General features: G+C 48.7%; 1 protein-coding gene across 1 annotated transcript in view; it reads right to left on the bottom strand.

Moving 5' to 3' along the window:
* The window catches only part of LOC148524720 (regulator of G protein signaling 9-binding protein B-like), a 112,531-nt gene extending 99,848 nt beyond the window's left edge, over positions 1 to 12,683 (bottom strand). Inside the window, exons 1-2 of the mRNA XM_088471754.1 lie at positions 12,588 to 12,683; positions 3,729 to 4,038 (exon numbers count right to left, since the gene is read on the bottom strand). Of these exons, the coding sequence (XP_088327880.1) occupies positions 3,729 to 4,038; positions 12,588 to 12,683 (406 nt within the window). The remainder of the gene's footprint in view (positions 1 to 3,728; positions 4,039 to 12,587) is intronic.
* Positions 12,684 to 13,176: the final 493 nt, after the last annotated feature.

The following is a 13,176-nucleotide window of genomic DNA, read 5'->3' as shown; positions in this document are numbered from 1 at the left end:
TGATGCATTTTCAACTGGGCCAGCGATCTTACAAATGGTTGTGCTCCCCTAGTACAAGGGAAATTTCCAATGGAAACTGGGCATGCTCCTTGTTATGAGCTTGCCATTCAAATACCAGCATTTAATATACTGCGCATCCACATGTTTTGTGGTTTGTAAATAGTACAAATGTTATTTTATACTGTGCATTTTTTGTGTTTGCGTGGTATTCCTATAAAGGCATATTTTATTGAAAGTTTATAAAAGTTGATTTCGATGCCAATTGAGTAGAGTCTTCTCTGTGTGTTCTGACCAATGGCTGAGACGACTCCACTCAACTTGTAATTCTATCAGGATCGTACCAGGTTCCTGAGAAACAAGTAACAAGATAATGCCATAGGGCTCTATTTATTAACATTATTTTTAATAAAATAAAGTGAAAAAGGGTGTTTTCACACCCTTTTCACATTATTAACCTACAGTTACTAAAGGGCAATTGGAGTAGAATTCGTAAAATTCTACTCCAACCCCTAAGTATCACTTATTTTTAGTAAGCAGATCGCATTTCCGATAATTGTAATGGGAAATGCGATCTGACCCAAGATACTAAAAGTAAATAGTGAAAAAATAGCCCTGTGATAATAACACCACCTGGAGGTGGCATTATCCATACTGTGTCACAGAGACACAGTCTGCACCGTTGTAAGCCTCTAATAAATCTGCATGGCCGCGGCGCCCTTCACTATGTGGCGCCTTACGTGGCCACGTACCACGCGTAACCATAGAACCGTCCCCGACTTCATAGAGAAGTGATCAGAATGGAGAGAATCATAACGGCAATCCGAGGCCCGCACGTAGTAGGTGGGTTCAAATTACGTTATTCTATGATAATTGTGTCATTTGGCCCCATCTATTATTCAAATCAGGGGCAGAACTATGGGAGACAATGGAGGCGCCTGCCGCCGGGCTCCAGCACTAAAGGGGCACCTCCTCCATTGTCCACAACATATTCACCCCACTTAGGGCTGTAACTATGTACCCAAAGTATACCGTCATGGCTGCCCAATACATGGCACCTCTCCCCGGCACCTGAGAAGCCACCAAACACTAGTGGAGAGCTCCATGTCAGACCATCAGCTGCTGCCTTCGTCTACCTATAGCCAGTCTGCATGCAAATTACTACATTACAGTGTCAGCGGCTGTGACGGGGGGAAGGGGGGGGCACCAAATTATAACTTGCGTCTGGGATGAACTTACGCCCCTGATACAAATATGTGCAATTCGGGGGATTTCCCTGTGAGAGGGCGGGGCCTAGTGATGCAAATACTCCGCCCCGCCCCCATAACTGTCCACAGTGGCGTAACTACCGTGGGTGCAGGGGGTGCGGCTGCTATGGGGCCCGGACCAACCCGGGGCCCGGCCTTCCCCCTGCACCTACGGTGCCAGGCCGCTGTCCGCGGCCCTTCCCTCCGCACCCCCTCTACTGCACTTACCTGCTCCGGGAGCTGCATGGAGAAGGAGCGCCGCTGATCGGCGCTCCACCTCCATTGGCGTAACTACGGAGGGTGCAAGGGGTGCGGTCGCACCCCTGCACCCTCCATTTGCCGGGCGCCCGCTGAGTGTGTTGCCAGCGGGCGCCCGGCTCCTATCCTCCTGGCGGTAGCCGGAGGACGGAGCTCCCTCCGTCTTCCGGGTCCCGCAGTGCACTATGGGAGTGACGTAATGACGTCACTCCCATAGTGCCGAGGAGCGGACGCCGGGGATGGACGGCAGCAGCACTGGAGCGGGGATAAGGTAAGTGTTTGTTTTTGTTTTTTTTGTGTGTGTGCGCGCGCGGTGGGGGCCATCACTACTGGGGGCAACTACAGGGGCCTACTACCAGGGGCAACTACAGGGGCTCACTACCGGGGGCAACTACAGGGGCCTACTACTGGGGGCATCTACAGGGGCCTACTACTGGGGGCATCTACAGGGGCTCACTACTGGGGGCAACTACAGGGGCCTACTAGAGGGGGTAACTACAGGGGCCTCACTACTGGGGGTAACTACAGGGGCCTACTAATGGGGGCAACTACAGGGGCTCACTACTGGGGGCAACTACAGGGGCTCACTACTGGGGGCAACTACAGTGTCCTCACTACTGGGGGCAGCTACAGGGTGCTCACTACTGGGGGTAACTACAGGGGACTCACTACTGGGGGCAACTACAGGGGCCTCACTACTGGGAGCAACTACAGGGTGCTCACTACTGGGAGTAACTACAGGGGCCTCACTACTGGGGGTAACTACAGGGGCCTCACTACTGGGGGCAACTACAAGGTTGCTCACTACTGGGGGCAACTACAAGGTTGCTCACTACTGGGGGTAACTACAGGGGCCTCACTACTGGGGGCAACTACAGGGGGCTCACAACTGGGGGCAACTACAAGGGGCCTCACTACTGGGGGAAACTACCGGGGGCTCACTACTGATGTACTGCATAGGGGGACCATTACTGGGGAGCACTACATTAAATAAAAGGAATTGCATTAGGGGGGCTGCGGCAGCTGGGGCTGGCATAGGTGCTGGGGGGTGGTACATTTTAGTTTGGGGGGGGCACCAACATTTATCTTGCCTCCGGGCACCTGGGATGAAGTTACGCCACTGGCGGGGGGGGCCTCAGACCGGGGGGGGGGCAAGAGCGGGACGAGATTGGGGGCCGTGGGCTGAGAGGGGGGCCCATAAAATTTTTTGCTATGGGGCCCCTGTAGGTATAGTTACGCCCCTGACTGTCCACTTCCCTCGGAGAGATAAAAACAAAAGTAGGTAAGTATGCTGTGTTTATACTTAGTTACAAAGAATGATCTATAAAATGACAACTCTGGCCCTGATTCAGCACGGATCGCACGGCTCCGTTTGCATGCACACGCTAGCTGCAAAAATATGCTAATGAATGCAATCGCAAGGGCAACCGCAGCACTATTCCAAGATGTCCATCACTGTATAAAGCTGCCCACTTCCCATGACATGCATCCGCAAGTCAGCGAAAAGATCGGTAACATTGAGTAACATCGGATCCCTTCGCACAGTTATGGTTGACCTAACCCTACCTCATAAACTGCTAAACTTCCTGTCACCACCTAGACCTCTGCCAGCGTATACAATCACAGGGGCTTAATTATGCACGCCCCTATAATGGCGTTCAAACGCACAGGCACGCCTGCCTTCCTTCGACCACCCGCCCTCTCCACCCCCAAACGGTCACTTCATGTCAATCACTATGCGACTGGATTGAGTGCTCACTGCGATCGCTTTCCGATCGCAGCGGCCAGTACGCACACTGCGATGCATGCGCAAAACACAAACATCGACCATCTGTGTGTGAACTCTGCCGTGCGGTCCTACCTGAATAAGGCTCTCTGTTTGTAAAGTAGCAGTTGATATTGATTGCATGCTTTCTAAACAGATTGATTGCAGAAATGAACGATATAATCTGACATGTTTTGTATGTATTTGTTTTTTGACTTTTTGAGGGGGTGGTGAGTGGTGCGTGAGGTTTTGTTCTTTTTCTTAATATATTCTGTCTTCATAATAGCAATATAGTTGTCCAATGCATTCTTGAATTTCTTCCCATGCAAGATTAAAGCTATTAACTATGTGATTAGACTTCTAATCCAGTAAACACTGTAAAGAACATTATATTTTTATCCCTCTACGATACATAAGTAATTCCCTAACAGCCACTGAATGGTCCTCAGTCAACTGCTTACCTGAAGCACCAGTCTGTATTGCAGGCTGATTAGATGGAGAGAGAGGAACAGAGAGACCCAGCTCAAACACTTTACACATATCGGTGTGAAAAATCTCCAAGCAACAGGAAAACTGCACCCACAGGCGTTCTAGTTCCAGGCGATGTTCTTTGCTTAGCTGCTTGTCTCGAAGAGCTGTGGTCAGTTTATTTCTGTTGCTTAGCGCCAGCTCTTGGGCCTTTTCTCGGGTGCGTCTCAATTCATGACGCAGGTGTTTACTGTCTGATGTTCCCCCAACAGAGAGTGCCAGCTGTCTGTAGCAAGCCACCACCTTCCCATTAATAGACATAAAAGAGAGGAAAGAATAACAGTATATATTCATATGGAAAATGTAAGCAGCAACAAACATCAACTTTACAAGGACACCTTTTGGTGGAAAATGCAGTAGTTATTTTGTCAACCCATGAGGACAAGGGGGGAGATACAGTATATTTAGAATGTAAGCTCTCACGAGCAGGGACCTCTTCCCTCATGTGCTTCTCTTTACATTTTCTTCTACTCTTTACTCCCCATAAGAGCACCTATCACGTGACTGCCAACTCCCTGCTGCTTATTGTGAGTGCTTTAATCGCTATTGCAGCTATGTATATAAACCATGTCCTTGTCCTGCACTGTAATGTACTGTAAGTTACTTGTTTCTTGTTCACCTATTAGTTCTATGTACTATGTAAGGCGCTACAGAACACTTGTGGCGCCATATAAATAAAGGATGACAATAATAATAATAATAATAATATAAAACCTTCTAAAGAGTGGAGAAGGTGTCCAAAGCAACCAATCCGCTTCTACTTATCATTTTATAGTATGTACCTGATGAATGATAGCTAGAAGCTGATTGGTGGCTATGGGTTACCTCTTCAGTTGCCAACTTCTCCAATCTGTAGAAGGTTTAATACATTTCACCCCAGGAACTGAGTTTACCAAGGAAGAAAAATTATGCCTCCTACAGAAAAATATAGTCTTTGGTAAATATTAGGTGCTCCCCAGCTTGCTCCTGCAGGCTTCCTGAATATATAGAGGCAGAGTTGGCGGGAGTAAGGAGAGCCCCATAATTTGTGCAGTGCTCTTTTTTATTCTTATTCTCCTGGGGCGGGATGCATCAATCATTGCATTTTGCATGTGATGGATCCTACCACTCATCGCATGAATAAAATCACAGAGGGGACAGCTCTGCCGGGAAGAGCGGTCCTTTGCGATAGAGGGACTTCTGGGTTTATGAACCAGAAGGACATGCGCGCAGCAGGGGTGAAGGGAGGGATCCGATTGGACAGGGCCGTAACTAGACTTTTGGTGCTCTGTGGCAGAAAGAGCATTAGTTCCCTCCCCTATATTTCAAATAACGCACCTGAAAAAGGGGCATGACCTCATTGGGAAGGCCAAGTGAAGAGATAGGGGAGGCCAGAAGATGTTGGGGATAAAATAAGAGGAAGCTACAAGTGAGAATGATAATAAATAGAAAAATTGACAGGCCCAAACAGCACCCCCTGTCCAGCGGTGCCCTGTGCCATGGCACAGGTCGCATCATCCTAGTTACGGCCCTGCGATTGGATCCCTCCCAGAGGGGAGTTGCAAATAGAAGCCCATAGGCTTAGCAGTCCACGATCGTGCCAGCGGGGAAGGAGGGGGAGGCCGGGGATGCTTCACAGCATGTGTCCTGGGTCCTGTCTATGTCAGAAGTGCAGCGGAGGTAAAATAATAGGCTGTACATTACTGCTTGCTGCTTGTGTGTCCAATCAGCAGCAGAGATTAAAAACAGGCATGCTTGTCAGCCATTGAGCACAGGAGGGGGAGTGGCCTCAGCACAGGATGGTGTGGGTCCTCAGAGAACTGGTAGACCAGACAGACAGAGGCCCTGATTCAGAGCCGGATGCTCTGGCAGAGCGCTCGCTCTGAATCAGGGCCGGCCCTCTGAATTTTAGAGCGGCCTCCTGGCCGCTCGCATAGCTGTGGGTGACCACCCACAGCTATAGCGAGCGGCCAAAAAGATGGTCGCGATGGTCAAGACCATCGCGACCATCGGGCTTGCGATGAGACCCTTGTGGTAGGGTCTCGTTGCCGCAAGCCCTGGAGTGTTTTTGGCTCTATCAAAGCCGAGAGCACTCTCACTGACATTACTTGTGATATCAGTGGGGCCGGCCCCAGACGGTAGGCGTTCCCATGGGAACGCCTACCGTCTGGGGCCGCCCCCTTCCCCAGCACGCGCCCCCCTCAGAGCGCCCCCCCCAGCACGCGCAAAGCTTTTTATTTTTTCCCGGGAAGGGGGCATGGTCACGCCTCCCGCGATTAGGCCACGCCCCCTGTTACCCGGGCCCGCCGCGGCTCTTGGTGGGCCTGGATACATATGCATTCCTATAGGTGTTTGTGTTGTGTATTGTCTAGTGTGATCTGTATATTGTTGTATATGTTTATATGTATTGTACACTAGGACCACAAGTGATGCCAGTGGGAGAGCTTTCAGCTCTGTTTGAGCCGAAAGCTCTCTTGAGCTTGCGGCAACGAGACCCTACCACAAGGGTCTCGTCGCAAGACCATCGCGACCATCTTCCTGGCCGCTCGCTATAGCTGTGGGTGGTCACCCACAGCTATGTGAGCGGCCAGGAGGCCGTTCTAAAATAAAAAAAAGACCGGCCCTGATTCAGGGTGAGCGCTCTGTCAGAGCGACCGGCTCTGAATCAGGGCCACTATCCGGCTATGCAGTGTGCGTGACCAATGAAAAAACATACACATTGGTTCCCACATAAAAATACACACTATATTGGCCTCCACAGGAATAAAACACACTACACTGGCCTCCACAGGAATAAAACCCTACAGTACAAGTGCGCTAAGTTGACCACTTAACAACTGCTCGTGGCACACTAGTGTGCTGCGGCACAGTGGTTGAAAAACGCTGCTCTATAGTGATACCTATGCATTGCTATAGGTGTTTATGTTGTGTATTGTCTTTAGTGTGACCACTGACCTGTATATTGTTATATATGTTTATACGTACTGTTCACTTGGACCTTTGCATTGTTATATATGAGATTGTGTACTGTGCAGTGTGACCTGCCTATTGCAAAAGATGTGTTGCTGCACACTGTGTGGTGTGTCCTGTACAATCTTATTATATATATATATATATATATATATATTCTGTGGAATCCGAACCGCTCCGAACATTGGGGATCCGAGTCCACCCGAACCCTGTTCGGGTGTTCACCGCCTGACTCGGATCCCCGTTCGGGGCCGAACGGCCGGCCGCCTGATGTCGGATTCTCACTAGAGAATCCAACATCAGGGCTCCTATTTTGTAGGGCAGAGCGCTGTGATAGCGCTCTGCCCTACACAGACACAAACACACAGCCGCCAGCGGCAGCTGTGTGTTTGTTACAGCAGCCAATGAGAGTCACACAGACTCTCATTGGCTGCTGCACGGAGGAAGCCGGCTGGAGCTCACACATGAGCTCCGTCTTCCGGCTCCCTCCTCAGCATATGACAGCAGAGTGGACGGCGCGGGAGCGGGGATACAGGTAAGTTTTTATTTTTTTATTTTTTATTTGTGCAAGGGCCGAGGGCGCTACTGGGGGGCAGGGGGGGTCTGCTACTGGGGGTGCGGGGGGGCCATACTACTGGGGGGGTCTGCACTACTGGGGGGGTCTACTACTGGGGGGGCCATACTACTGAGGGGCCTGCTACTGGGGGGGGCTATACTACTGTGGGGGAGTCTGCTACTGGGGGGGCCATACTACTGAGGGGCCTGCTACTGGGGGGGCCATACTACTGGGGGGGCTTACTACTACTGGGGGGGGCCTGCTACTGGGGCAGCCTACTACAGGGGGGGGGCATACTACAGGGGGGCATACTACTGGGTGGCATGCTAATGGGGGGCATACTACTGGGGGGGCCTGCTAATGGGGGGCATACTACTGGGGGGGCCTGCTAATGGGGGGCATACTACTGGGTGGCATGCTAATGGGGGGGATACTACTGGGGGGCATACTACTGGGGGGCATTCTACTGGGGGCACTGCATAGTGGACCCTACTACTAAGGGGACTGCATAGGGGGCACCACTGCTGGGGGCATTGTGTAAGGGACACCGCTACTGTGGGCATTGCGTAAAAGGGGCACTACTCATACTTGCCTACTTTTGAAAAAGTATTTCAGGGAGATTGTGAAAGCAACACCTACAAGAGCGCGTTAAACTGGGCGTGTACTGCTACATCTGGGGGGCGTGTCATAAAATTGATTTACATCCACATGTAAATGAGCCCCAAAGCTGTTACTAAGATCTACTTGTTGATGAAAATATACTGATACTTCTCAGAAAATGCCTGTAGCAGTAGGGATCATTGTGCCTTATACCCAATGCAGGGAAATTATACTAATGATCCCATTTGAATGTATATATCTCTGTTTTTTCTTTTATAGAACAGTATCATAATGGGGGTAAGGTGAAATGAGGGAGATTACTGGACTCTTCAGGGAGACAGGGAGATTGCGGCTATTTCAGGGAGTCTCCCTGACAATGAGGGAGGGTTGGCAAGTATAGCACTACTGTGGGCATTGTGTAAAAGGGTCACTACTGTGGGCATTGTGTAAAAGGGGCACTACTGTGTGTCGTAACATAAATAAGAGACACTACTTTATGGTGTAATGTGAATCAGGGGCACTATGTGTGGTGTAATGTGAATAAGATTGTGCACTGTGACTCCTAGGGCCGTAGCCCACTATGTAAACAAGTACTGTGATTCTGCTGGCCGTAGCCCACTGGGTGGGTGCACTACTTTTCATTTCTGCCACTGCTGTGTGGCAATTTGTCATAGATGTGCTTTATACTGTGGTGTCTGTGTCGTTGTGCCGCTGCTTTGTCGCTTAGTAACCAGTCAGCTCACTGCAACCTTTGGCCAATAATGTTGAAAACAATATTATAAGCTGTGATATGGTCTAAATTGACTGGAAATTAATGTTATTGAGGTTAATAATGCTCTAGGAAGAAAAAAAAGACCAATTTATGTGATTTTAGCTTTTTTTGTAAATTTTTGTAAAGAAATCCAAATCCAAATCCAAATCCAAAGCCAGTCACCGCAGTTTGGCAAATCCAAATCCAAATCCAAAGCCGGACGACGAATTAGAACCAAATCCAAATCCGGCAAAAATGGTCTGACGCACATCCCTAATATATATATATAATATAGACCTGTGTATTGTCAGTTGTACACAGCCTATTGTGGCCTGTGTATTGTAAGGCAGTATGTGCTATTTAGAGTGTATTAGGGATGGAGTGTATAGAGTGTATTAGGGTTGCAGACCATCAGTGATGATGTTTCGATGGTAACCTTTCTTTTTTAAGGGACAGTAACTGGGTACAGAGGAGCAGTGACTGGGCCTAGAGGGGACAGCTACTGGGCAGATAGTGGGTCACACTACTGCGCTGCTGTACCTGCTGTGCTGTGGCAGAGGAGAGGAGACTGGAGATGCTTGGAATGAACTGTACTATTACACAACTGCTCTCCAATTAGCTGACTTGGTGATGCCACTCTGCCGTTATGCAGATGCAAGGCATGCTGGGAGTTGTAGTGTTTCCGTACTTTGGGCCTGATTCAGAGCCGCTCGTAAGCGGCCGCTCGTTCGCTCCGAGCGATGTTTGCCCAACTGCACATGCGTAAGGATCGTAATACGCATGCGTGAACCAGTCAGTGCGGCCGAAAATCGTTTGTTCGCTAAATAGCGAATGCCTTCTATTTTGAGTGACAGATTGAGGCGTATGTGGGTGGTAACAGGGGAAGGTGCTTGAAAACGGGGAGTGGAAATCAGAACGCAGGCGTGCCTAAAGGTCAAAACGGGCGTTTTATGGGTGTGCATAATTAAAACAGCAGCGTGATTGGCCACGTCACTGGGTTATTTTATAGCCAGAACTGCTCGCAAAATTGTGGTAGCAAAAACCAACCACAAGAATAGCAAGCAGTTCATACCCTGGTCAATGTACTCGATTAATCTAATAAATAGCGGACATGACGTAGGATGCGAGCGGCCAGGGGGCGTATTTTTTCAAAAAACGACCGCAAGTTTTGTTCGCTCGTTCAGACATAGAGGCGTGAACAGACCGCAAAGAGCGAACGGTTCATTTGAATAGCCACCCCTATTTTCTGAACGAGCGAGCGCAAATAGCGTCCGGCTCTGAATCAGGCCCTTTGCCCACGGTTCTGGGAAGTAGTGAAGTATGGGCGTAAAACTGCAACTCCCAGAGCTATGTGCATACACAGACAGTGACAAACAGCGCTTCAGTCACACACACTACTGCTGGCTGCCCAGAAATAACCGTGTTGTGGGAGTCTGAGTGGGAATTGCAGGCAGCAGCAGGCACACAGTCACCGCTTCAGGCTGTGTGTGTGGTGGTGGTGGGGATTGTATTCATATTATCTGTGTTATATTATGGGTCACTAATGGGTTCTGCAATATATGGCATTAACTGTGTGCTCCCTGTATTATATGGCAATAACTGCTCTCTGAATAATATGGAGGTCACTGCATGGTCTCCAGGGCCGTAACTAGGGCAGTGCGACCAGTGCCATGGCACAGGGCACCGCAGGGCACGGGGCGCTGTTTGGGCCTGTCAATTTTCCTGTTTATTAATATTGCTTGTAGCTTCCTCTTCTTTTATCTCCAGCATCTCCTGGCTGCCCCAGGAGTACCCCTATCTATTCCCTGGCCCTTCCCCATGAGGCTATGGCCCTTTTTCAGGTGCACTATGTTATGTCCCTATTTAAAAAAATGAGGGAGGCGCCAATGCTCTCTCTGGCACAGGGCTCCAAAAAGTCTAGTTACGGCTCTGGTTGTCTCTGTATTATATGGCGGACACTGCAAATGCACTCTGTATAATATTGGCACTGTAACGCTTTCTGCCACCCCCCCTACCAACCTTCAACTTTACAACTCCCAGCATGCCTTGCATCTGCATAACGGCAGAGTGGCGTCACCGAGTCAGCTAATTGGAGAGCAGTTGTGTAATAGTACAGTCCATTCCGAGCATCTCCAGTCTCCTCTCACTTCAGTGGGCCCTACCATTGCATTCCCCCTGTGGGCCCTTCATGACCGAGTCCGACACTGACAATAAGTAATAAAGACAGAGCATTCCATGAGTGGTGCAGCATAAACATACATAAAGATTATGGGTCTGATTCCGAGATGTATGCTAATGCCACCGCAGCTGCTGTGTGAAAATATGCAAATGTCGCAGCAGCAAGGATGTATATTGAGCGCCCACCGGTGTCATTGCAAATGTAAGTGCATGTGTACAAAGATGCAGCATCTGCTGCAGATCATATGATGTTAGCAGTCCCAGGTGACTCTATGGTCGTGCAGAATGGTTGCGGGAGCGAAGACACTGGAGCCATATTTCTTGCGTATGGGATTGAAGATGCAGAATGTGAAAAGGTCGTGGCACGCCTGCATTTGTAGCCGACACATCCTGTTACCACCCCTAAATGCTCCCTGACACTCAATCACACTGCAAATAAATACTAGCTGTGAGCAACTGCATGTGCAGACGGACGATAATCGAGTCAGGCTCTACGTACAATAGAGAGCTGGCAAAATGTTACCCATACTGCACTTCCAAATGACCGGCACAAAGCTCTAGCAAACACCAGTGAACCAAATAAAGCAAAGCCCTAGGGAACGTTTGTTACCCCAGGGATAGCCATCTTTTCATCAATGTGACTAATGTATTTCACATACTTGCCTACCCTCCCGATTTGGTCGGGAGCCTCCCAAAAATCGGTTGCCGCTCCCGACCTCCCGGGAAGGCAGGCAAGTCTCCCGGCAGCTGCCGACCCCTCCTGCCCCCCACTGCAGGGGTGGGGCCAAAATTATGCGATCGCGTGGCTCCGCCCCCTGCTCTGCACGCAAACTCTTGAAGTCTGGCCGGCCCCGCCCCCGTTTGCTGGCCACGTCCCCCCCCAGTCAAGCCGATCTGGCTGCTCCCTCCCGGAAGGGGCAGCCAGATAGTCGGCAAGCATGATTTCACTGTATGCTTAACTTCCATATTCAGTTCAAATTTTATATAACATAGTTCACAATTCACATATTGTAGTAATATATTGTTGTATTATCCCATATTAAAATATCAAAACGAAACAAGTAATTATGGATGTGATCTGTCCGTGTAGAATACACAGTGAGGCTCCCTTCTTCCCAGAAGCTTTACACTTACACACATAATCCTACTATATCTATTCTTGTCCTGCTACACTGCCTTGGTCATCTGTCTCCTCTCACGTGGCTCCCATTCAGTATGCAGCATTTATCCTTGCACTGACATTGAGCACTTGTCAGCAGCACTGCATGGAATAGTTACAAATTACATTTCAATAAACAGGTTGATTTGTGATTTGTGAAAGGGAACTTTGTGCTTCATTAACTTATGGTGTGTACACACATAGCAATTTAAATGAGCGATTTGAACAATAACAATATCGTTATCGTTCAAATCGGTCATTTAAATGGACCCTACCAACTCACCATCGACCAGCCATGCGCGGCCACGTATGGACGATAGTGATATCGTCCATCGGCCGTGCATGCCGGTCAACTTGCTCGATATCGAGCAGGTTACTATAGGGACCTGCGATCTTTGATCGCGGATTGCTATAGTCGGTGAGTAGGTGGTGTGCTGGATGATCGATATCGATCATCCAGCACACTAGGGAGGGTGCATGACTATTAGTAAGATAATCGCTACGTTTGTATGCACCATAAAAGAATATTCTATTATAGTGTAGTATTAATGTTTAAATTCTATTCACTTAACTATAGCAATATATAATATAAATGATACCTTGTTCAGGGCATCCACCACAGCAATGCATTCCTCTCTCACTTTCAGGGAGTTCGCACTCCCTTCATTGCCCACCCTGTTATTCTGTATAGGCATTGCTGCTGCTTCCTGCTCTTGAGAAGTCTCCAATATTACGCACTCTGAAGCCAATTAAGATGCATACTGTCCTTGTTCTGCAAGTCTTGAGGTTTCCATATTCAGCGCTTGAAGCAGAAAGTTGTATGGTTTTCCTCTAATCCATCAAGGGAGAGAGAGATCAAAACAAGGACTAAATCTTCCCCGCAGCAAAATACAGAAAAAATGAAATGGTAGAAGCAGATTTCCGGAAAACAGTTCAGCACAAGCACTAACAAGAACAGTGCTGATAAGTAATCTAGGGGATTATGAAGAGGTCCTAACCCTAGGTGAAATGACAAGGCCTTTATAATCTCTTTATCCCAGACTCTTAGCTCCCGAGTCCTAACCTTCACCAAACATCCAGATTGTCTTCTGTTAAAGTCTCTAAAACTTCAATTTTGTTTTTTTTCTGTAAATAAGTCTGACGAGGATTAATGGATATTACACTAGTTTTAATAATATGTCTAAACCT

Source organism: Taudactylus pleione, unplaced genomic scaffold, assembly GCF_031769625.1.
Source record: "Taudactylus pleione unplaced genomic scaffold, aTauple2 ptg000116l, whole genome shotgun sequence".
Taxonomy (NCBI): domain Eukaryota; kingdom Metazoa; phylum Chordata; class Amphibia; order Anura; family Myobatrachidae; genus Taudactylus; species Taudactylus pleione.
This window is presented reverse-complemented; position numbering and strand designations above follow the sequence as displayed.